This window comes from Ochotona princeps, chromosome 12 (genome assembly GCF_030435755.1).
Source record: "Ochotona princeps isolate mOchPri1 chromosome 12, mOchPri1.hap1, whole genome shotgun sequence".
NCBI lineage: Eukaryota > Metazoa > Chordata > Mammalia > Lagomorpha > Ochotonidae > Ochotona > Ochotona princeps.
The window spans coordinates 15574843-15598132 of NC_080843.1; the positions used below are offsets into that span (position 1 = coordinate 15574843).

Genomic DNA, 23290 nt, shown 5'->3' on the forward strand with positions numbered 1-23290 from the left:
CTCAGAACACGGTATCCCAAAGTACCGACTGCAGGAGCTCATAAATGTCACATTAAAATGTATCCTTTAATACACTGATCGCTTCCAGCTGCTTATTGTGAGAAGGCACAAACTTGGTAGCTCTGAAGAGTTGCTCTTCTATTAAATACATTTCAATTATTACGGAAATTTGCATTAGTTAAAATGGCAAAGCTGATTCACGGTATCCTGATTCATTTTGGTCTCCAATCATTTACCTCACCACCCTACAAGACTCTATTTCTGTACACCAGGAGGCTGTACTTTCATCAGCTGCTCTTCTCACAGTCTCCTATATTCCACAGACTCTCATCCCTATAACAATTGATTATACTTTTTTTCTGCCTGCCTGTTAATTTGCCTTTTGTCAATTTAATCCCTACCCTTACCAAATAAAACTATTACCATTTTCTCTCTGTAATAGCTACAATGACATAGTCAGATGAATTGTTTCAATTTATAAATGTAACCTTAGAAAGACTTCATAAATGTAACTGTCCTAGTGCCACACAACCTGAAACTAATTTTATAACCTAGCGAGCAAAACCTTGAACATAATTTTAAACAATCAAACTCCTGTAGCACACAAAATCTAGTAATCACAGGATTTTTTTTCATCAAAATATTTTTTAGTCTCACTTATTTACATGTAAAATGCTAAATTTTCCACAAACAGAGGTGGACTTAACACTGATGAAACTACTCATACATTCTGGAATTTCTGTTTTCAGCTACTACAGAAAATACATCAAACTATGCAAAACACTAAATCATTCTGTTCCATTCCATGGCTTTGCTTTAACAGTTTTCACTTGGTTTAAATCAACAGAAGTTGCTTTTGGTAGTGATATTCTTTTAGGAACTTCCACAAGTTAAAAAAAGAATATATAAGAAAAAATATTACAAAATGGACTTCATAATTTAACTCAGTGGAGCCAACAATTTTTTTTTTAAAGATTTTATTATTATTGGAAAGCCGGATATACAGAACTGGATAGGAAGTGGAGCTGCCGGGATTAGAACCCGGCGCCCATATGGGATCCCGGGGCTTTCAAGGCGAGGACTTTAGTCGCTAGGCCACGCCGCCGGGCCTGAGCCAACAATTTTTTTTAAGTTATTCAATGCTGATGCAGTTTATTCCATGCTATGTAATGCTACTTCAAATGGTTTATGAAACAAAACTAACTGAAGCTGATTTTTGCACAGAAAATTTAACACCCACATATAATTTTATAACACATATTTTCTATGAACTTTTTTAAGATGCCCAATATTTGGTTCTACTTAATTGAGTATACTCTATTCTGTGGTAAAATTAATGGCTTACTTTCTTTTCTCTTTCTGGTTGTAAAACAAATGTCTTACTTTCTTCTGTTGGCCAGCGTCTCTTCGCCATTCCTCGCAGAGATCTTCACCCCATGCTTCTCTTTGCTCTCGTCAAAAGAGCAACGAGGACTTCGAGTAGGTGATCTTACTGGGCGGCCACAAATCCTATTTATCTTTTAGATTAGAAAACAAAAATACAGTTAGAAATCATCCTGTAGCCTTTCTGAGAATATAAAATTTCAAAGGCATAAGGAACTATTACTTATTTTTTATACATAATTATCATCAAAATAAGCTTACCAATTTTTTACAGAGAATCAAATTATTTATATACTGTGACCATAAAAAGATCCGTGTGATATGTATTTATACAGCTTGAAGTATACATGTACAAACTATGCAGAATTAGATACATAAATTGATCAACGAACTACTTTTATAAATAAGACAACTAAACCAAATATTATTTCTGGTTTACATTTATGATACATCACACACTTGTACAATTTCTTTAAGTGGACTGGCAGTATATGCTGTCCTTTTCTAAATGAGTTCTAGGCACAAGAGCAAATGCCTTTATGATTTTCTTAAGATCCTTTAAAATGATAATGTCTTTAATATAAAGATGTCACTTCATAGTAGCTGTATCTTTTCTGATGTGATTTCTAGCATGTCATCACAGTTTTTAAACGAGAAAAACTAAAGGATTTTCTAAAAAGATTTATACTGATATTAATTTGTATATACTGTATTTTGAAAGACAGAAAGAGAAGAGAGAGATGAAGAGGCACAGAGAGACATCCCATCTTGTGGTTCACATCTCAAATGTTTGTAACAGTCAGGATTGGTCCAGGCTGAGGCCAGAGTGAGGAAGTGCGTGTAGTCCTTCGGTACTGGTGTCAGGGACCAAACACTTAGGCTATCACCTGCTGGCTTTCAGTAGCAGGTTAGCAAGAACTTGGATCTGAATCAGGATAGCGAGGAGTCAAATAATGCCATGATATGGATGCTGGAATCCCATGCAGGTGGTTAGCCTACCGCAGATAGTACCTTTACCCTTGTTTCTAAAAAAAATATTCATCCATCAGAGATTTTTATAATTTATACAGTCAGTAAAAAAAAAATAACCATGTAAAGCCTCAAAAAAGATTCATATCATGGAGAGGCAGAAGAATATATTCGAAAATCTATAAAAAGTTTGCCTCAGAATCATCAGTTTTAGTTCTCCTAATTTCTCCTTTTCAATGCTATGACCCTAGAAATCTGACAGAATCCCTTTTAACCTGACTTCTTGATATACAGGACAAAGAGGTCAGAAGAAATTATCCCAAAATTATTTTAAGATTCCTAACTTCTCTGACTTTTCCATGTAGTATTCATTCAAAACGTCAGACATCCATTCGCTTATTTTGATCCATATTCATGTGGCATCCACGGTTTGCAAAGCACATGCATCAACTACTGTAACAGACAGCAGATGCTATCTAAAGTATAATTAAATTCTGCTCTAACAAAGCTTAGATGCAGGGAAGAAAAAAACATTACCAGTTATCAACATGCAATATAACATGAGTATCAGGGAAAAGGTGGATCCCTTTAAGCTGGTGATATAGAGTGAAAAAGACATCAGGAGAAAATACTCCATTTAGAATGAAACTGTGCATCTGTTGGCTATGTAAAAATTTCTTTCAATGCAACCAAATCATGAATAAATATTTACCATATCCCACTAAGTTAGATATTAGGTATACAAATATCAAACAGCATAACCCCATGCACACAGCAGAGATAAAAACCACCTTTGTAAAATGATAATTGCTGTATTACATGGCAAGAGAAACCCCAAAACTAGATGGAAGGCAATAACATAATAGCGCTCACACAGAAAATAGGCAGTATAGTTGCATAAGACAGTACAACACCAAAGAAGTACACATCGACGTAACAAAAACTGTATACACATAATGGGAGATGCCTGATATGGGGAAACAGCCTAGCAGGAAGCACGGCTGGTATGAAAGGTGGCACAATGCTGTGGTATGACTTGGCTTTGAAGACACAGAACAAATGGAGTACAACTGACTTGGGGGAGGAGAGGACAAGAAGATACTCTTCCAGGAGACAGAGGGTCAACACTGAGGCTGACGGGCGAGTAAGAAGGGGACAGCAGATGGTAGATGAGCAGAGGAGAGAGCCATTTCATTTGGAGATTCAATGAATATAATCTTGTCACAAGAAAGAATAACAGTGAAAGATACAAAAAGTCCTGAGAATGCAGCTGTAAGATGTAAGAGACTGCCAGGAGAAATGTGACTTTCCTGGAAAAAGGGAGTCATAAAAGTTCATAACAAAAGGAAAGTATGTCTGGAGCTTAGACTGTACACAGATCTTGGAGGACTTTAAATGCAACACTAAGAAGCTTTTTTTTTTATTATACAAAGGCTCTGGTGGTGGCTGAATGGAAAGTAAAATACCAGAGCTGATACTTAGCAAATGCTTCTGACTGTTGAGAGTAGAGAGACAAAAGTACCGAGGCAAGTAAACTGCTAATAGACTCTGCTAGTGGACCAGAGGGAAGAAATTTTAATTCTGAACTACAACAGTGCAGTGTTCGTGAATTAAAGACAGTAAAGTAAAATCAAAAGAACCTGGAAGTTAGAGAAAGTGAGAAATACACATGTCGTAGGCCAAAGCATCAAAGGACTTGAGGTGAATTTCCAATTCCAGATGCTGAAAAATGGTCCCCCTGGCATCTAAATGCATTACTGAAACAGTCCAAAGCAGAGCAGATATCTTAATTGTCAGTAACTCCTAGTACAAGCAGCTTAAGGAAGATACTCTCAGCTGATGCTGCGATCATCAAGGCTAACACTGTTTAAAGGTGCAATGTGCCATTTTCAAATAAAGGAGCAGAGAGAACGGGGGAAAGAATCTGCAATTGATCCAATATAGCGAATGACGGGGCCTGAGGCAAGTTTGAAAGCACTATGAACCTCAGTTTACTCAGTCCTGAAATGAGAAAATACTGATATGAGTTTAGTGAAATCTCATCTCATCCTGTGGTCCTAAAAGCATATCTGCTATCAAACATGTTCAGGAGGATGGAAAGCTTAAAAAAAAAAAAAAGCACCATCCTTACAAGATCTCTATTTCCACTCTCATCTTGGCAATACTTTTACAACCACAAGAGAAAATACGTTAGACATTTTGATTGTATCCAAAGGACACTCTCAAAGCAGGTTCCAACAAACACAAGTAAATTTTAAAGTGCTTACATCTGTAGATTTGCTATCTACTTCACGCTTTACTGAAAGGGAAAGGAAAGCCGTCTGTTACCAGGACATTAACCTGTCACCTTAGCTCCCCTGAGGTGAGTCAATTTTGGTGGCACATTTCAATACTGTAGTATCTAGCTACTGAAAAAAGATCTTCACATGGGTGTTGAAATTTTTCATCTGTGACTTATACTGTAATTTCCTGTTTCTTCTCCTCCCTGGTCTCTACCATCCTCCCCTGCAATCAGCCTGAAATGTCTCACAAAAAAATTGCCTTGCTCCCTAATGCTTAGCTACTCCTGCTTTGAGTCCCACTGCTGGCTGCCCCCTGATTTTCAAGCTCCATCTCACCTTCAAATGACTTGTATCACTTCCACTCCACTCAAGTGTTTGTTTCAACGACTCCTCTTCACTAAGTCACCACCCCCAGTTCTCACTATGATCTTGGCACTGAGAAATACAGACCTGTTTTAGCACCTCCCTGTCTCTGCTCACTCAATCCTATTCACATCTTCAAAGCTTCCAAGTTTTTAACTGATAATTCCATTAAGTTCTATAATGAACAACTTAAACTTCTTAGTTTGATTTCCATAAAACAGGGACCTCCCTTTCTTTTGCAATGGTACTTTTGAAGTGTTGATTAAAGATAATAATACAAGTTGAACAGCAAAAACATGTAGAAAGGTACAATCAGAAAATTCAAGAATGCAGAGGTACTATGAATGATTATTAAGCAATCTGCCTTAGAAAATGAGACTCTGGAAACAACCTAGCACCTGTTCCCATAAGTAAAGGTGACTGCTTGCTTGTCCTCAGGATATGTCTAGGATTCATGGTATTAACAGAGAACTGAGTAAAAGAAATTATATGAAGAATGACTCTGCAAGTATGTTTAAAATGATAACAACATAAAAAAACAAAGTAATTATCAAAACTGATATTTATACTGCTGGTAGGAAACATTATTATTGGTAATCCACAAACCTGAGTTTATTCTCTCATGTTTAACTTCATTTTGTTTCTCAGAAGTAATTTTGAAAAGAGGTAACTTGTTAGGGGACAAAACTTGTTAAAACTATTCAGAACAAACTTTTCTATAAAGAAATGAAACACACGATCTTAGTTTTATTCCAAGAAGAACAAACATAGGAAAGAAGTGGAGGGACCAGCACCTGCCACACTGGCATCCCGAATGGGTGCTGATTTGAGTCCAAGTTGCTCCACCTCCCCAGTAATGGCCTTGGAAACACCGTAGGATGGCTCCAGTCCTCGGGCCACTGCACCCATTGACCTGCAACAAGCCCTGGCTCCCAGCTTCTGATCAGCCCAGCTCAGGCCATTATGGTCATTAGTTGAGTGAATCAGCAAATGGAAAATATCTCTTTCTTTCTTTCTCTTTCTCTGACTTTCAAGTAAAATAAATCAATCTTAAAAAAAAAAGTTGTTCAGACAGATCACAGAAGTAGGGAGTAGGAGGAAGCTAAATTACCAACTCTGACACCTTTCCTCAAACCATGATACTGTATTAATGGATAAAGAGTAAAGATACAGTTATCAAAGCCTTGCTTTAGAAAGATCTGACAGTGCCACTATAATCAACAAGACCACCCGATCGGTAAGCTAAGAGATTAATGTAAACTAAGTAAGAAACAGTGAATCATTAAAGAAGAGAGAATGCTGTTTGTACAGCAGAATGAACATGATTTGTCTGCTGATTGATTTCTTATATGAATTGTAAGTGTTTTTCAATTTGGTATACAGGATGAATATAGAATTGGTAACTGACTTGTGTATGTCAGAAGCCAAAAAAATGTTTAAGATTTGGAGCTATCTATTCCTTGATGTAGGCAATTAATTCTCTTCTAAATCTTTGTTTTGTTGTAATTCCTAAAAGGCAATTCTCAATGATAGAAAACAAATAAAAAGCAGGTGAATGGACAGAGTCACCTGCGTTGAGCCTATATTTACAGCCATTAAAACAACTGAAGTTACAAAATGTGTGTAAGAGAAGTCAGGAAGAAATTTTTTCAAAGGTAAAAGCAGACAGTGAGCTCAGTTAATACTGTATCCCCAATGTAACAAAGGGAGGTTATACAAGGGATTTTGGCAAGTTTGGTTAAATGGAGTGAAAAAAAATAGAAATAATAACAGAATATCATGCCTTGAAATAACAGAACCATCACCATTTATTAATGCACATGCTACTTAGAAGCTCAAGGTGTAAATAATTTTAGGAGTTAGGTAAGGAAAAGATATAAAAGTCATAACACCACTTTTAATACTCCAGCACATTCCAGCACTTCAACAAAGAATATTTATAGAAAATTATACATTATTGAGGCCCCATAAAGCACTGCTTTCTCATGTATGTTACCTAAAAGGACTATGCTAAGTTGGCACAAGAAGCCCATCTCTTGGCAACAAGCAAATAAAGCAATGTTACAGTCGAAAGCAGAAGCACTTGCTATTGCTGTTCTACCAGAGCTATTGCCCTGTAGTCAGCAAACTGAAGAAAAGGCTTTTGTGAAAAGTGTTTTCTTAGGGGCACAGAAGATCAAGCCTTAAGTAGCAGGGCTCTCGGTGTTCAGCTCCATGTCCTTTTAATTTTGCAGAAGTTTACCCTCCATCTAGATTTTTCCCCGTAACTCTTATATAGGTATCCAGTCTAACTCACACCATGTTTCAAGTTAAGAAGGAAAAAGGGGAGAAAGACAGTGAGAAGCAAAAGACTTCAGTAATCTATCCTTAGGCCCACTTTGAACAGGATCTAGTTTTGCACTGCTATGTCTGGTCATCTAGAAAGTAAACCACCAGAGGGAGCTTCTATTTTACAGCCTGTTCACAAGCAAGCACACTGATTCCATGCGTCCAGTGAAAACCATGTTGTTCAGGACTCAACAAAAAGTTCAAACTGTAGGCCAAAGTGACACATGTGTACATATACAAAATCTTCATCAGAAATTGTCTTCTAGATTAATGCCACAGCACAAAAACCGATCAGAGAAAAAAAACGATAAACCAACGCATAACTGTGGCATAGTTTGTTATAGTTGTTATACACTGTCACACAATCAGAAAGAGACTGAACATTGACAAGGGAGTTCAATCTTTCTCTCAGTCCCTTTTTCTGTGCTTTCCTTCTTCTTTCTTCAGCTAGATTTTTGATCAACAGGTTGAAAACCTGTAATTTCTCAAGCATTAGTTCTAAGAGATGGGAACCCATCTCTATTAACGAATCTACTTTTCTTTCAAGTAGAAAAACACTTAGTCAAACTATCTCAAATCAAAATAAAACCAAAAACAAAGAAGATAGTTTCTCAATATGCCTTCTCTAAACTCTGCCCCAGAAAATGTATTTTGCTTAGGAAACACCATGAATAATTTTGTATTTTCTTAGTATTCACATGGTCATTTACCTCTGTGTTTTGCAAATCCACTGATTGGCATGGTTTCTGCCCTGCTCTGGTCTCTACCAACACTTACTTCTGCAATATTTTGCTTCTCATTAGACTCAGCGATTTTAATTTTTAACCCACTTTGACATATTGTTTTTCTTAAACATTTTATCTGTATTTTGCCATGACACACAGCCCTGGGTTTCCTTTCACTTGTACAAAAGCATCTTCTCAGAAACTTTTCCGTGTTCTTTGATTCTATATGTGCAACCTGGGGTGTGCAACGTGGAGATGTGAGCACTCTCTCGGGTCTGCCCTCATTGTCGTAACACCAAAGCGGCAACCACGTTGTTTTTATTCAACTTGGCCCTTCCTGTGAGTTTTCAACTCATCTAGTTAGCAGCCAACTGAGCAGCAATTCTTGGATGAATAACACACAGAAAGCAAAGATGGCCAAGAGAGACTTCTGTTTGTCCCCAAATCCATTGCTCCCTTCGACGTTTCTATCTCAAAATGACACTTCCATTTTCTCAGTTGCTTTGAAAACAGGCTAGAAGTCACTTTGGAATTTACATTTGTTTCACTTAGTATGTTTTTTCCACGCTGAAGCCTGCGGTAAGGCTGCTCTGCGCAGTCCTCTTGGAGGATCCCGAGGCGAGGCAAAAGAGGCCCCACAGAAAACCACTGCAGAAAGGAGGTGACAAGGAGTCAGCCAACCAATCCCTTTACTGAAGCTAACAGTGAGGCTTACACAGGCCCAGAGCACCAGTAACAGCAACTTAATTGGTCCCCCAAATCCTCATAGCCACCGTCAAGTTAAGGTACAATCTTGATGAGAACAATCTATAAGCCTGACCAGACTGCAGCAGCCCCTAAGTGGTTCCCTCATTTCTCCACTGCAAGGTGGGGACATTCTAAGCAGAGAAAAAAAAGGATATTTATGATGGGTCCTGGAACCCCTGCCAACCATCAAGTCAAAGTGGGGTCTCAGTTTGCCTAACTCTTTATCAGTTTCCCCAGGTGGTGCAGTGTGCTGTGCCCTCATGAACTCCCACATAGACCAGGAAGGCCTGGATCCATGGACGACTACCAAACGGCTGTCACCACTTTCAAAATTCACTGGTCTTCTAGCTGTCTTTTGTTCCTCTTACACCAACATTAGGTAAGCAAGATCATCTTCTCCCCGGCATATGCCAAAGATTCTCATTCTGGATTCACTGTCTCTGTTTTGTGCAGAACTATATTTTGCCTTTCCCAGACTTCTCTCCAAACAGCAAACAATGTGATATTCTTTAAACAAAGAAGAGATGATACTAATGTGCTCAATGTTCTTTAGTGACTTCAGAGCCCAATCTGAATGCAAAATTTTTCCTTGGTAAAGCATATTGGAAACAATATGATCTAGGCAGACAGGCCATCTTCGAACTCATCCTCTTACATCCCCCAGCATTGTAGAGTGCTGTGTGATCCTCTTTGCAGAGCTATGTTAACTGTTGTTTTCTTTGTGTATAAAGTTCTTCCCTGAGATCTACTTGTGGCTGTGTCTTAAATTTTTATAACATGATTGAAATACAAGCACTACTTCCCAAAGATACCTTTCTTGACTACCTATTTAAATCAACACACTCATACTCCACTCCATTCTAAATGAATAGCTTCCATCAAGACATGAAGAAATCTCTTCATTGATATGATCTCAGTTTCCCTGACTCTAAAGGAAGCTACTTCCAATAGGTTGAGGGCCCAGCATGATGGCCCAGTGGCTAAAGCCTTGCCTTTCAAGTACAGAAATCCCACACAAGCACCAGTTTGAGTCCAGATGTTCCGCTTCTGATCCAGCTCCCTGCTTGTACCCTGGGAAAGCAGCTGAGGATGGCTCAAAGTCTTGGAATCTTGCACCCATGTGGGAGACCCAGAAGAAGCTCCTGGCTCCTGGGTCCTGGCTTCAGCTTGGCTTAGCTCCGGCCAATGTGACCACTTGGGGAGCAAACTAGTGGGTGAAAGATCTTTCCCTCTGTATCTCCTTGTCTCTGTAAATTTGCCTTTCCAAGAAAAATAAATAAACCTTAAAAACTAAAAAAAAAGGACTGAAAATTTAAGATGACAGAATGTAGACTGACTACAAGGGGAAATAAGTGTCCAAAAAACACATGGCAGGTAAAGTATTTTAAACATTTCCAATGCAATCAATGATATTTGGGCTATAAATACGAGTAAGTCAGTTAGAATGCCAGAAAGGTCATCGGAACAACAACCAGGATCCCTGAGCGGTCCGCAGAAACAGAAGAACAGTAAACTTCCTTCGGGACTAGGGAGAGAAGCTTTCTCTGGTCCTTGCCTGCTTCCAACTTTGGGTCCCCACCCCCCTCTCGTAATAACCATCAGGAGCGCTGCAGAAACCCCTCAAAACAAACAAACAAAACGAGAATACATAGACAGAGAACAACAAGGAAAGCTTAGAACCAGACAGGAAACGGTCAGCGGGGATGCATGCACTTATACCTCACTGGGTGGGACACAAAGATTAGTTACTCCTCACTGGGGTATGGAAGATTTCTCTGCACACCCCTCCTAAACATGCTCACCTAAACTGTTGACATATATCCTGTTAGAATTATAGAGTTAGACCTCCTGAAAAACAGTCAGGTTCAGCGAAATCATGCTTCAATGCTATAAACTGCTAAAGACTAAAATTAAAATAGGCATGAGACAGCTGAATAGCAATCTAAGCCATTTTAAGGTGTATAGAATATGGTTGAATGTAAATCAAAACTGAAATGTCTATGAAGAAGTCACAGGTTGTGGTTGAGAACCTGCATTTTCCTATTAACATACTGGTTAATCAATACCATGTCAATTAATGCCATAATGTTGTAAATGGTTGGAAATATTATGTTGGGACTTTTAATTGATTGGAATGATACTATGCCGGCTCTACCTTCAGACCAGAGATGGTCTCACCAAGAAACCATTGAACTTACCAGGACAATAAGATGCTGGACTTTATGCTTGGTAAATACCTCCAATGAAAGAATGTCAAATGAATTTGAACTATGGAAATGCAACAAGGTGGAGCAATCCACCGTGGGGGGAGGGTTTTGGGAGGGGCGGGGGGAATCCCAGTGCATAAAAAAATGTGTCACATAATGCAATGTAATTAGTTTTAAAAAAAGGAAATGCAATAAAAATATATGTTAAAAAAAGAATGCCAGAAAGGGATGATTATGAGTTCTGATTTGCAGATGTCAAAAATAACTCAGGTATTAGTCACGTTTTGAGAAAGTAGGCAGGGCTGGAATAGACTCAGACTGCCAGATGTAGGTTAGACTAATGATTTGGATAAGTCACTAGTCTTGGACTGCCAATGGCCAACTAATGGAAACAAGAAAGCAAAACATAATGGGGTTATCTCCAGCAATCCGAGCATACCTATTTAAAGACTTATGTGCATTTGGGGGATGGGGAGGTTACGGAAGATGGCAGCAGCTGGGAAGCTGGCCCAAGACTGGGTGGAGCTACAGGATGCTGAATATCCACAATCACTGGCAAGTGGAGATTTGAGAAGAAAATGTCTGATGGGGCCCGGCATCGTGGCCTTAGTGGCTAAAGTCCTCACCTTGAATATGCCGGGATCTCATATGGGCACTGGTTCTAATCCCAGAGGCTCTACTTCCCATCCAGCTCCCTGCTTGTGGCCTGGGAAAGCAGTCGAGGACAGCCCAAAGCTTTGGGTACCTGTACCCATGTGGGAGACCTGGAGGAAGTTCCTGGCTCCTGGCTGCAGGTTGGCACAGCACCGGCCGTTGCAGTCAATTGGGGAGTGAATCATCAGACAGAAGATCTTCCTCTCTGTCTCTCCTCCTCTCTGTATATCTCTGACCTTGTAATAAAAGTAAATAAATCGTTTTTTAAAAAAAGAAAATGTATGATGATTCTTAAACTCATTCACCAACTCTTGTCCTTCCTCGGACATGTGTAAAATGGATATGCTTAATTAACAGTGGTGCTGTGGGAATTTCAGACAAACATTTCTAACTGTTGGAATACTATTTTTCTCTTAAAATTGGCTGATGGGTCATTAACAATGTCAATAAAAACTATGAATGTATTTTTACAAGTCTCTATACCTTATCTGTAACAGTTTCTAATCAATTTGGGCAGTAAGATTTCAAAGTATGAAACACTGATAAAGAATTGGGATGAAGTTCAATACACTGTAAATGTGTCAATGGGGTTGGAAATACGCATGAAACAATTGTGTAAGTCACAAGTTATACAGGCAACAGAGAAAATTACTGTAAAACAGATAGAAAGTTTTAGAGAAACTATGAACTATCATGGAAAGGAAACAGAAAGAAATACTATCCTGAGGACATGGAATGTTCAATGGTCTGTATTACTCCGGCTACACCAAAGAAAGCTCAATTCAATTACATTTTTAAATATGGTCCTTAAAAAAACCTAAAGATATTTTTCCCCTGTTATAATCATTGGGCTTTGTGATATTTAACTCCCCATGTGTTACCATGGATTCCACATACTACAAGGTATTGCCACAAATAGATCAGCCTGTCAGCGTAACCTAAATCCTGAGGCCGTGAGACACCACAGAGGAAGGAAAGCAAAGCAGTGGGGAACCAAGCTGAAGTGTATGGGACACTGAAAGGCTAACTGTTCTTGCTGGGCACATCAAAATGGGATCATTTCATTTATCAGAGGAAGAAGCCCACACTAGAAAAGCACTTCTTAAAATGATAATTAAGCAGAGAAAGAGGAGAATAAATCAATATGATCATATTCCTTTCACGTTTTGAAAGGTTGAAACTGTATGAAAATGCTTTAGAAATAGCATGAGGTAGAGGCATCAAATGTTCAAAGGCTGGCCTGCTTTCATCAGGTGGCCTGCCTCTCCCCTCCCCTCCGCTGCGCTGGCATGTCTATCGCTGAAGAGTGAGGTTTCACTGGTTCTTCCTTGGACAGACGCAAGAGCTTCCGTGCTGAGTTTCCTTCTGACAGTCTCCTGGCTCTAATCCTTCCCTATAGATTTCCAGATTAATCCTCCTGAAACACAATTTTGCTCATGCTGCTTTTCTGATCCAAAATGTCCGCTACCTCCTTCCATTTCCTAATGAGAACAAACCAAAGCATTTCATGTGAATTGATATTTCCCAGAACTCTATATTTCAGCTAAACCATGTTACCTGTAAGCCATCAGAGTTACCCTGCACTTTTCAGCCTCCAACTTCTATTCTTTGTCTGCTTCCCTAAATGCTACCATATTCCAAAGTTCAGTTAAAATATCACATATGAAATTAAAGTGCACTCAATCTCTCAACTTGACATTATTTATCAACTTTGCAAGCATGTGATTTGCACCTGCCTGCTGGAAGCTGTGCTGCAGCAGTCGGAAGCAGAGCAGAGCCACGTGTTTCATATGGTTCCATTTTCAGTTGCTCCCAATAGCTATCAACACCTCTCCCTATCATCTGAACAAAGCTAATACACATTTTTTTTAAAATGAATTGATATCTTTGCTGGGAAACAATGTTACAGCAATTCATGGAGCAATTTAAATACTTTCTTTTATGGACATTTGGCTTAGAAGTTAAACAACTGGTTACAATGGCCACACTCTCCATTACAGTGTCTGGGTTTGAATCCCAGCTGTGTTACTAACTCCAGCTGCCTGAGCACTCGCTCTCTTAAAGGAAGCAGGTCATGGCTCAAGGACTTGAGTCCATGTCAGGCAGGTGGGAGAACGGGGCACCCCCCTTGGGTCTGCACCAACACCACTGTTACTGGCACCTGGGGACTGAAACAGCTGGGGAGGATATCAATCTGTCTCACTTTCTTTGTCCCTTAATAAATGAAAAGGTAACTAACTATTCTGTTCAATAGATCACTCAAAGCCAAACATTATGTCCACTTGTCATACTTAAGATTCTTAAATTTTGTCTTTCTGCTTTTTGTTTACTGACAGACCTGTAACTAATTCCAATAGCACTCATGTGTAAGAAGGTTGCTGAAAGTTAGAAAGGTAGCTGAAAGAGATACATCTAATGGGGAAAATGGTTTCTACATATTTAAAATAGAAAAGCTTATTATGTAGAAAATAACAGAAATATAACAGAATAACAAGCTCCCGAATTGGGAAAATAGACAAGGAATATGAAAATAAGACATGAAAAGTGTATGAAATCTGAGCCAGCACACTATAATTTTTTGGGTGGGAGATTGTGCTAGGAATTAAGGTACTGTTTGCAAGGCCTACATCCCTTCTCAGAGTGCTGGGGTTCTCAGCTGGGTTCTGCTCTCAATGCCAGCTTCCTGCTGGAGTGCATCCTGTGTGACTGCAGGTGATGGCATTTGGGGTTTTGCTACCCACATGGCAGACCCACACTGAGTTTCTGACTGCTAGCTTCTGCCTGGGCCACCTTCAGCTGCTGCACACTGTGGAAGTAAACCAGAGAGAAGCTCTCTTACTGTCACACGTGCTAAGGAAAAAATCACAAACTTTTATTTGTTTTATTTATTTGAAATAAACTATCTGCTGATTCACTCCCCCATTAGCCCTAACAGTCAGACCCAAGCACACGAAAAGCACAACTTAGGAATGTAATCTTGGTCTCCCGCAACGCTAGAGGGAACCCAATTACTTGAGTCATTACATGCTGCCCCCAAAGATTACAGGAAGCTGAAACGGAAAAGAAGCTGGGACTGGAACTCGAGCATTTCAACATTGCATGTGGCCATCCTCGGTAGTGACTTAACCACAAGCTTCCTAATACATATATGTTGTTTATTCTGACTTTAATTTTAGCATAATATGTGTTGCTCAGAGACAGGCTTTTTTAATACCAATGTTTGATCAGTCTGATTGCCTCAAATCACATCCTGATCATACTTAACAATTTAGAATAATTTTGTTTTAGTGTAAAAAATGAAATTCATGGTCTTCATAAAACACAATTTACATGACAAATTGTTTGAAAAAGCAGTCATATATGCAGTCATATATGCTTCTAGTCTTAATCTCATAGTTGTACATAAAAACCATTTCCTATCAATTATAGAGCTTGCACCCACTCTCTGTGATGGCTACATAATCTTCGATAGTGTGGTTGTATCCTAATGCATCCAACATCATGCTACTGTTGAGCATTTACTTGTTACTAATGTTGTAATCAAGACGGTGCTTATAAAAACCTTTGTATTTCATCTGTGCATACTACTCATGGCTTTAGTTTATTATGAGAGAGCTCCCAGAATCTAACTGTTGCATACAGAGCTTCAGGAACGCATAGAACAAAGGAAGTAGAATTGTTGATGGAAGAACAAAGAATTATAGAGAAGTGAGACAGAATCTTTGCCATCATACTGAAAGCATTTACCGAATCTCCCAAAGAACTTCTACCCTAGGAAATATGGGATTACAACAGAACTTTCAGTGGTGATCATAGATAGATACATAGCTAGATACATAGACAGATACATAGATAGATTGATTCTGCCTTCCTCTAGGAACTAGACAAATAATCAATTACAATAAAGATGGAAATATAACAGGTATCACTATCTGGCCAAGTCTATCCAGACATTAAAGAAAGTGATTTAAGCAGTGGGAAGGGCAATCCCTCATTGCAGATTTGTCATGAATTAGAACCACATTTTAGGTTTTTTTGTTTAAATAAACACTCTCACTTGTAGATTAATACAAACTCGATTTTTATTTGTATTTGCATTATTTTTATCTTAATCTGCTTTTATCATCCATCTTGACATTTCTAGGGTGCTAGATACAAGGTAAGTAAATTTCAAAGTAGCTGCTCTAAAATGCCTGAGGCTAGCTTCAAAATGTTCAGGAAATGGTCAATTTATAGTATGTTTATTTTGCTGCAAAAAAAAACCTTTTTGATATTCTGCTATATTTTTCCACAATTGGCATTTTCTATAAACTTCTGAAGACCCTGAATATCAGGGAACACCTGATACCCATTTTCTAGGGTTAGTCAACTGATTGTTAGAAAGGCATAAAACTCAAGCCAAAGTTCCAGGAAGCCAGACAGAGGAGTGGAGAGCTTCTCTGTTTTATCGTCTCTCTCGAGTCACAGAATTTGAATGACTGAGACTCGCACCTTACCTGCCAAGACTTCTGTGCTTGTGATGTTCTCATCAAACAATGAAATCATCACACTCTAATCTGTATTACATATCATTTTTTCTAACATATTTATCCAGAGTTTTCATGCATTTATTCGAGTTAGCAAAGGACAGCAATCAGCCAAATACATAAATATATATACATATCTTCACGTGGACATTTCAAATTGATTTTGGCATATGCTCTAATCTAGAGAATTCATCCCAATGGACATTATTATATGTAAAACTAATCGAACACAAACGGTAGTAAAGTTGGAAAAAAACAATGCAGACAAGGATACTGGTTTCAAATATGTTTGTTCTCATCTTGTTATGAAAACAGACAACTCTGGAAGAATCAAAAGCATGTTTATTTTCCTATTTTTACAATGCTTTACTCAGAAAAAATATAATCAACCAAGTGTCAAGTGGATTTTACAAAAGACATCAGCTTCTGTCCTGTGTTCACAGAGGTATGGTTACTCTTCAGGTGACAGATCCTCCATCGGGGAGCCAACCCAGTAAATAAACTTGGAGTTACTTGGCTGGGTACCAGACTACACTGCCTTCAAGTTCTACAGAAAATAGTTTTTTGCTTTTTTTTGTTTGTTTGTTTTTGCAGCTGAAGCCTAAAGTAAAGCCCAGTAATTAAGTTATTTCTTCAGAAAATCATGAAACACAGCCCCAAATTGCACTTTTCCAAGTGTTTTTAGCAGAAAATCTATAAGTGTTTCCAGGCAAAATAAAACAAAACAAAAAATACACACTGAGTTTCTTGGTTAAATATAAAATGTTTTACTTAATATGGTTAGAGGGTTCTTAAAATAGGAGCTATAAAAGCTCTTGGCATATAATCTGAATGGAATCAGCCTGCAATATTCTCAAGGAGATCAATACTGCCTGCAGTTTTTCCCCAAAACCTAAGATCATGCAACACTTTTCACAAAATAATACCCACTGAGATCTGAAAGAATATTAATGAAGGGAAAAAAGAAGTTTTCAAAAATTCCTCATGTGTTCCCTGAGGATGCTGTAAAAGAGAAACAGGCTAGCCGAATCTAAATGTGGATACTGCAGCTTCTGGCCTGCTCTGATCGCCCCAGAACCCAACTAACACGTCAAATGGAGAATCCCAGACGCCCAATATTTAAAAGAACCATGGTCTAGGAGCATTCTCCACCTGACTTAAAGTAGACTGAAATGCTTCTCTAGCAAGATTTGTTTTTAATGTGTATTATTTCTCATTTGTCCTTATTTCTAGTAACTTAACTTGATAAATGGGATTTTGACTGCATATTAAATAAAGGCAGATACAATATTAATGGTGCCAAAGTGTTTATCTGCACAAGAGTTTAAATGGAAATATTCTGTGCACTCATTCAAGAATCATAGGCTATTCACACTTGTCTGGCTGTGCCCTCATGAGAGACATAAAATGTGAGTAAATCAAGACTTAATGAAAAATACTAAGTGCCTGAAATTAAAATAAAATCCAGTGCAGTAAGAAGTTGCTTACTGTTGAGTTTGAGGTCAGTTTAGCTCAACAAACATTTCTAGATGCTTTAATAAGCACTGGGGATAGACAGATGAAAAAAAATTCCTGTGAATCTTGGACAATCTTCCAGTTTTATTGTTCACATGGATATAGAAGAATATTCAGTACCCCATGAAGAAAAATAGAATGAGCAAAGCACTATATGTATTTCAATAGGTCTGGAATATGCATGCAAGGAAAAGCAAGTCACTTTGGGGGAGACTCATAGGAGAAGGGGTAGTAATACTACAGACAGAACATCAATAACATTCTAAGAGTTTATTTCGTTTTTATTCTATATACAGAAAAAATGCCAACAGTGACACCAAGAGCAGTCTGGAAGCAATTCCCATATCAGACAATATAAAATTGAGGTCAGGTTTATTTAGTTTCTTAACAGGTACTTACAGAGGAATTCATATGTCAAGACTTGGATTGTTTGAAATGTCAATTATTAGAGGCCAGGAGGGAGAAATAAAAGATTTTGGGGGACTGAAAATAGGGGAATTTGGGTATGGTTCAGTAATGGTGACAAACATACTAACAGAAGCTGTTAACAGGTGAAACATGGCAAGTGGTATTCAATTTTTGTTTTATAATTGTAAAACTTATCTGAAATGCAATGGCAAGAAAAAGAGAGAGACAGTTGTGAGCACAACTCAGTTTTTCCTCCTGGTACCTGGAATTCAACATAAAATACAAAAGCATAATAAACAGATGCATATACACAAAATGCAGTAAAGGGAAAGTTACAATATCTGGCATATAACACAAAGTTACCTGGACATCTTCACATAAATCAAGGAAACTCCTATATTGGAATCATGTGTTTAGGTCTTAGTCTAAGATCAGCATGAAAATGTTAAATGATTTAGGCACATTTTATCTTAGGTTCTGGGAAAATTACTTTTGCATGAAGACTAAACTAAAAGTGCTAAAGTTTGTGTATTTCAACCTGTTTATCCAGTTGTGTATAAGCAATATCTAGCCAAGCATCATACAATTCAAGAACTCAACATGCATTAGTTGAATGTTTGGATGAATGAATGATATTACCCTTCTATTTATTTCTATCTGGCCCCTAAAACAGCTACAAAAAAGTAGTTTTTCAAGGTCTAAAAGTTTAACATCTGAGGGGGAAAACAAAACTTTTACTAAATGGAAAACATTTTTCTCTGAAGGACCTTGCAGCATTAAAAATAAAATGTTTCCAAAAGCATATTTAATGTGTCATTGTGGATGACAAATGAAAAGACATATCATTCCTCTGAGTTCCCCAAGCCTCAAGAAAAAATGTCAACAAAGATGAACAAACTTATAAATAGAAATTATTCACTGGAATTCACTGGCAGTCCATTTGCAAGACTCAATTTTCAAAATTATATATTATGACTTTTGATAATAGGTTGATTATGAAATAATTCATGTTATAAAATTCACCCTTTTGAAATGTGCTATTCAGTTCCTTATTGTATTTGCATTTGTAAAATCAACACCACCATCTTATTCATATTTTTATCACATAGACACACACACACAAAAAAAAAACCCACACATTTTTTCCCCTTTCCCATCTCCTGGAACAGGAAGCTACTTTCTGTCTCAAAGGATCTGCTGTCCTGGCATTTCATGCGAAGTCATGTAAGATACATGAGTTTGACACTGATCTCTTCCCTGCCATGCTTTCTCACCATTCAGGGGAGCCATCACATCTTAAGTGAGCAAACCAAAACGTAACTTAAATGGTTGTATCCTGGGAAAAATAAAAACATAATCTTACTTAGTCAGAAATGATCAACTAATGTCTAACTGGAACTTGAACTTGCTTCTCCACTTTAGCCAGGTTATTTTTTTTTTTTTGCACAATTTTAGTAAAACCAGCATGAACATGTTCTTGAACACTTCAATGCAACCCTAACCACGAGCAGGCTAGAACTGCCCAATTCATCAATGCTGCCCTCTCAAGTAAACTCCTTAAGGCTTTACAGTACCTCAGTTTACCTTTTAACATATGTTTCAAAGTCCAATGATATTATAGCGTGTGTCAGTATTTCATTCCTTATGTTTGCCAGAAATATTCCACACAACTGTGACGGATGTCATGCTTTTAAAGCAAACACTTCTACTGATTATATTTTGCTCTGAACAATATATATAGGACTTTCAATATGTTTTAATTATCACATTATATTTTTGTCATTTTTGCATCTTTTCTATGATGTTTCTACCTTAATTTATGAGTATATATGTGTTGCTTTTGTTTGGCACATTCCTAAATTAAGTAAATAATTCCTTTTTAAGAATTATCTAGCAAGCTATTTGAAAGGCACAAGAGAGAGAGAGCTTCAGCAGTTCATTTGAGTCTCTTACCAGGGAACATAAACCCAGCTGCCTGGAACATAGCTGCCTTTCCTGGCACTTCAGTAGCAAGGCAGAGCAGACAGATCCTGGACCAGCACTCTGATGAGATACCGTCACACACATACATACACATACTCTTTCTTGACTGCACCCTTTATTATTATAAAACATGCCTCTGACTTGTTTTCTTTTTCTATATTTGTTTTTAACTTTTATCCTGCCCCTGGAAGTATTCTCACTTTTTCTCTTTTTTTAAAAAAAAAAAGGAATATAGAGAGGGAAGAAGTGGGAATGAAACAGAGCAACAGCTCTCTCATCTGCAGGCCTACTCCACAAATGAGTGCAAAATCTGGAGCTGGGCCAGGTCAAAACCAGGAGCCAGGAGCTTAATTTACATTTCCCTTGAGACAAGGAAGGGACTTCCAAACACCTGAGTCATATTCTGCTGTTTTTTCCAGGTAGGGAGCTGGACTGGATGTGATGTAACCAGGACATGAACCAGTATCCTTATGGGATGCTCACATCACAGAAAATAGCTTCACATGGCTTGCCACAATGCCAGCTGCAGTGACTATCACTGGGTCCTTAAAAGTCAACAGGTTTCATGCATGGCCTCACCATAGTGATAGAACTTAGAGGGAACAGTTAAAATATTAGTAGGTGCTTCAGGGGGAAGAAAATCTCTAAAGTGTGAGCAACAGCTAAAAGTACCAGAATTTATTTTGTAAATAGAAAATTAAAATAAACAATCTTTTTAGTAAACAACTAGGGTCACACAGATTGTTTAAATGTTTTATGTTTAATCAGATAAAAATTTTATAAGCTTATTAAACTAGCTGAACCATAAAAAGCACACCTTTGAGCCATCTTCTGCTGTACAAAACTTACCACGTAGGACATCCTATAAAACAATATGCTCTCTCACAAGCTAAACTGTTTCAAATCTAGAAAAAAGTCTCCAGCTCTTCTTTGCTTAAAAATTGTGTTTTAGTATATGTGTATAGATCTATGTGTATTCCTGTGACTGCTATAATTATAACATAGGTGATATTAAATTCTATCCACATTAGAAGGACACTCTAATATTTAATTATGAAACAGCTAAATTACCAGATGTTCCTTGCTGGATTAACAATTTTTTTTTACATTTTTGCACTTTTCCAAGCATTTCTGTGAACCAGTTTACCATTGGTGGGATGACAGTTATAAGGATTCTCATTCTCTGGGGCCAGTGTTGTGGAACACAGTCTAAAGTGCTTCCTACAATGCCAGAATCCCACATGAGCATCAGCCAAGTTCCACACGTTCCGTTTAAGACTCAGTTTCCTGTTAAAGGGTCTAGGAAACAGGGCTAGATAGAGGAAGTATTTGGGCTCCTAGCACCTATGTGAATTGCCCAGATGGAGTTTCATGCTCCTAGCTTCAGCATGGTTCTGCCATGACTATTTGGAAAGACAGCAAGCAAATAGATGATGTGTGCACGCACGTGTGTGTGTCTGTGTGTGTTTGTCTATTTATCATTTATCCCCTCATCTATTTCTCCTATCACTCATTCTTTCAAAGGAATACTTTAATTTAAATTTTTTAATTTATAAGACAGAATTTACTTAGAGAGAAGAGAGACAGGGAACCATTAAATAACTTAACCAAGGCTAAGCTGATCTGAAGCTGGGAGCCTGGAGCTTCTGGGTCTCCCATGTGCATGCAGGGTCACAGGGACTTGGGATATCCTGCTTTTTTAAAGATTTATTTATTTTTATTGGAAAGGAAGATATATAGAGAGAAAAATCCTCTGCCCCCTGCTTCCCATTCGAAGTGACCACAGCTGTCAGAGCCGAGCCGATGTGATCCATGCACGGTGACAATCTAGCCACTAGGCCAAGGTGTCAAGCCCGACTTGGGTTATTCTTTGCTGCTTTCTCAAGCCATAAGCAGAGAGCTCAATTGGAAGTGGAGCAGTGGGGACATGAAACAACATCCATATGGACTGCTGGCACCACAGGGCGGAGGATTAACATGCAGCACTAACATGCCGGCACAAGGTTTATCATTTTACACATGAGAAAACTAAAAGAACAAAATACGTGGCTAAGTTTAAATAACCTTTACATCATAAAAATCAGGCAATGACAGCCTTGTTTAATGTTGGAGGACCCTCTTCTGGTCAGCAACATGAAAAGCAAACTAGTGGTACTGAGATTCTCCCGTTACCAACGTTAAATATCCAGCCAACAGTCAGTGAATAGTATTTACATAGCACATATGCAACGGAGACCAAAGTAACGACATGGAAGAACTTACAAAGCAGTCAACCTTTGTCCCAGTAAGACTCCAAGGTAAATGCAGGAAATGCATCATTAATTTTAGACCTGAAAATTTGCCATTATATTGAAAGATGCTTCCTATTTGTCCACTTTACCTTGTACTAAGACAAGCACAGCCCATCCCTTAAGCACGTACTCAAAATCTTGTCTTCTTGTTTTAACTCAGGACAAATACATCATCGTAGTAATCACAGAAGCCAGCTTCCAGCCCAGACAGGCTCCCACTACGCTTTGCTGATAGCCTCAGCCTGTATCTCCTACTCTGTTCCACAAATAGGGGCTGGAAAGGTCATCAGTTATCATAGATTCTGACATCAAATGATGTCAGGCAAAATAAACTTGCACATAAAAGCTCAAGAATGTAAGCTGCTGTCTTCCCAAAAATAACAAAACCTTCATCCATTACATACAATGCATTTTCTAGGGACATCTTTGCCACTGTGTTTTGTCTAGGAATCATTTTTTAAAAGATAAAAATATGAGCCTAAAACATATATGTGAGACTTAGGAAACATTATATTTCTAATGGAGAGAATGAAAGGCACCTTTGGAAAGCAAACAGCAGAGACTCCTCAATCCAGACAAAAGTCTCATGGTGAGATATAAAAAGGGAACTGAAAAATACACACACATTAGTGTTTTCATAGGTTGGTAGCAGTAGGAAGGTTAAGGGAACAATTAGTCAAAAGGTACAAAGAAAAAAAGTTCTGAGGCCTTGTGAGGTAACCTAGTGGCTAAACTCCTCACCTTGCATGCACCAGAATCCCATATGGATGCCGGTTCTAATCACGGCTGCTCCACTTCCACTGCAGCTCCCTGCCTGCGGCCCAGGAAAGCAGTAGAGGACGGCCCAAAGCACTGAGACCCTGCACTCGCGTGGAAGACCCAGAAGAAATTTCTGGCTCCTGGCTTCGG

General features: G+C 38.3%; 1 protein-coding gene across 1 annotated transcript in view; it reads right to left on the reverse strand.

Annotated features, from left to right (window-relative positions):
• GPC5 (glypican 5) overlaps positions 1-23290 on the reverse strand; it is a 323101-nt gene that overhangs the window by 285308 nt on the left and 14503 nt on the right. The window contains exon 2 of the mRNA XM_004577634.3: positions 1384-1517. Within this exon, the coding sequence (XP_004577691.3) occupies positions 1384-1517 (134 nt within the window). The remainder of the gene's footprint in view (positions 1-1383; positions 1518-23290) is intronic.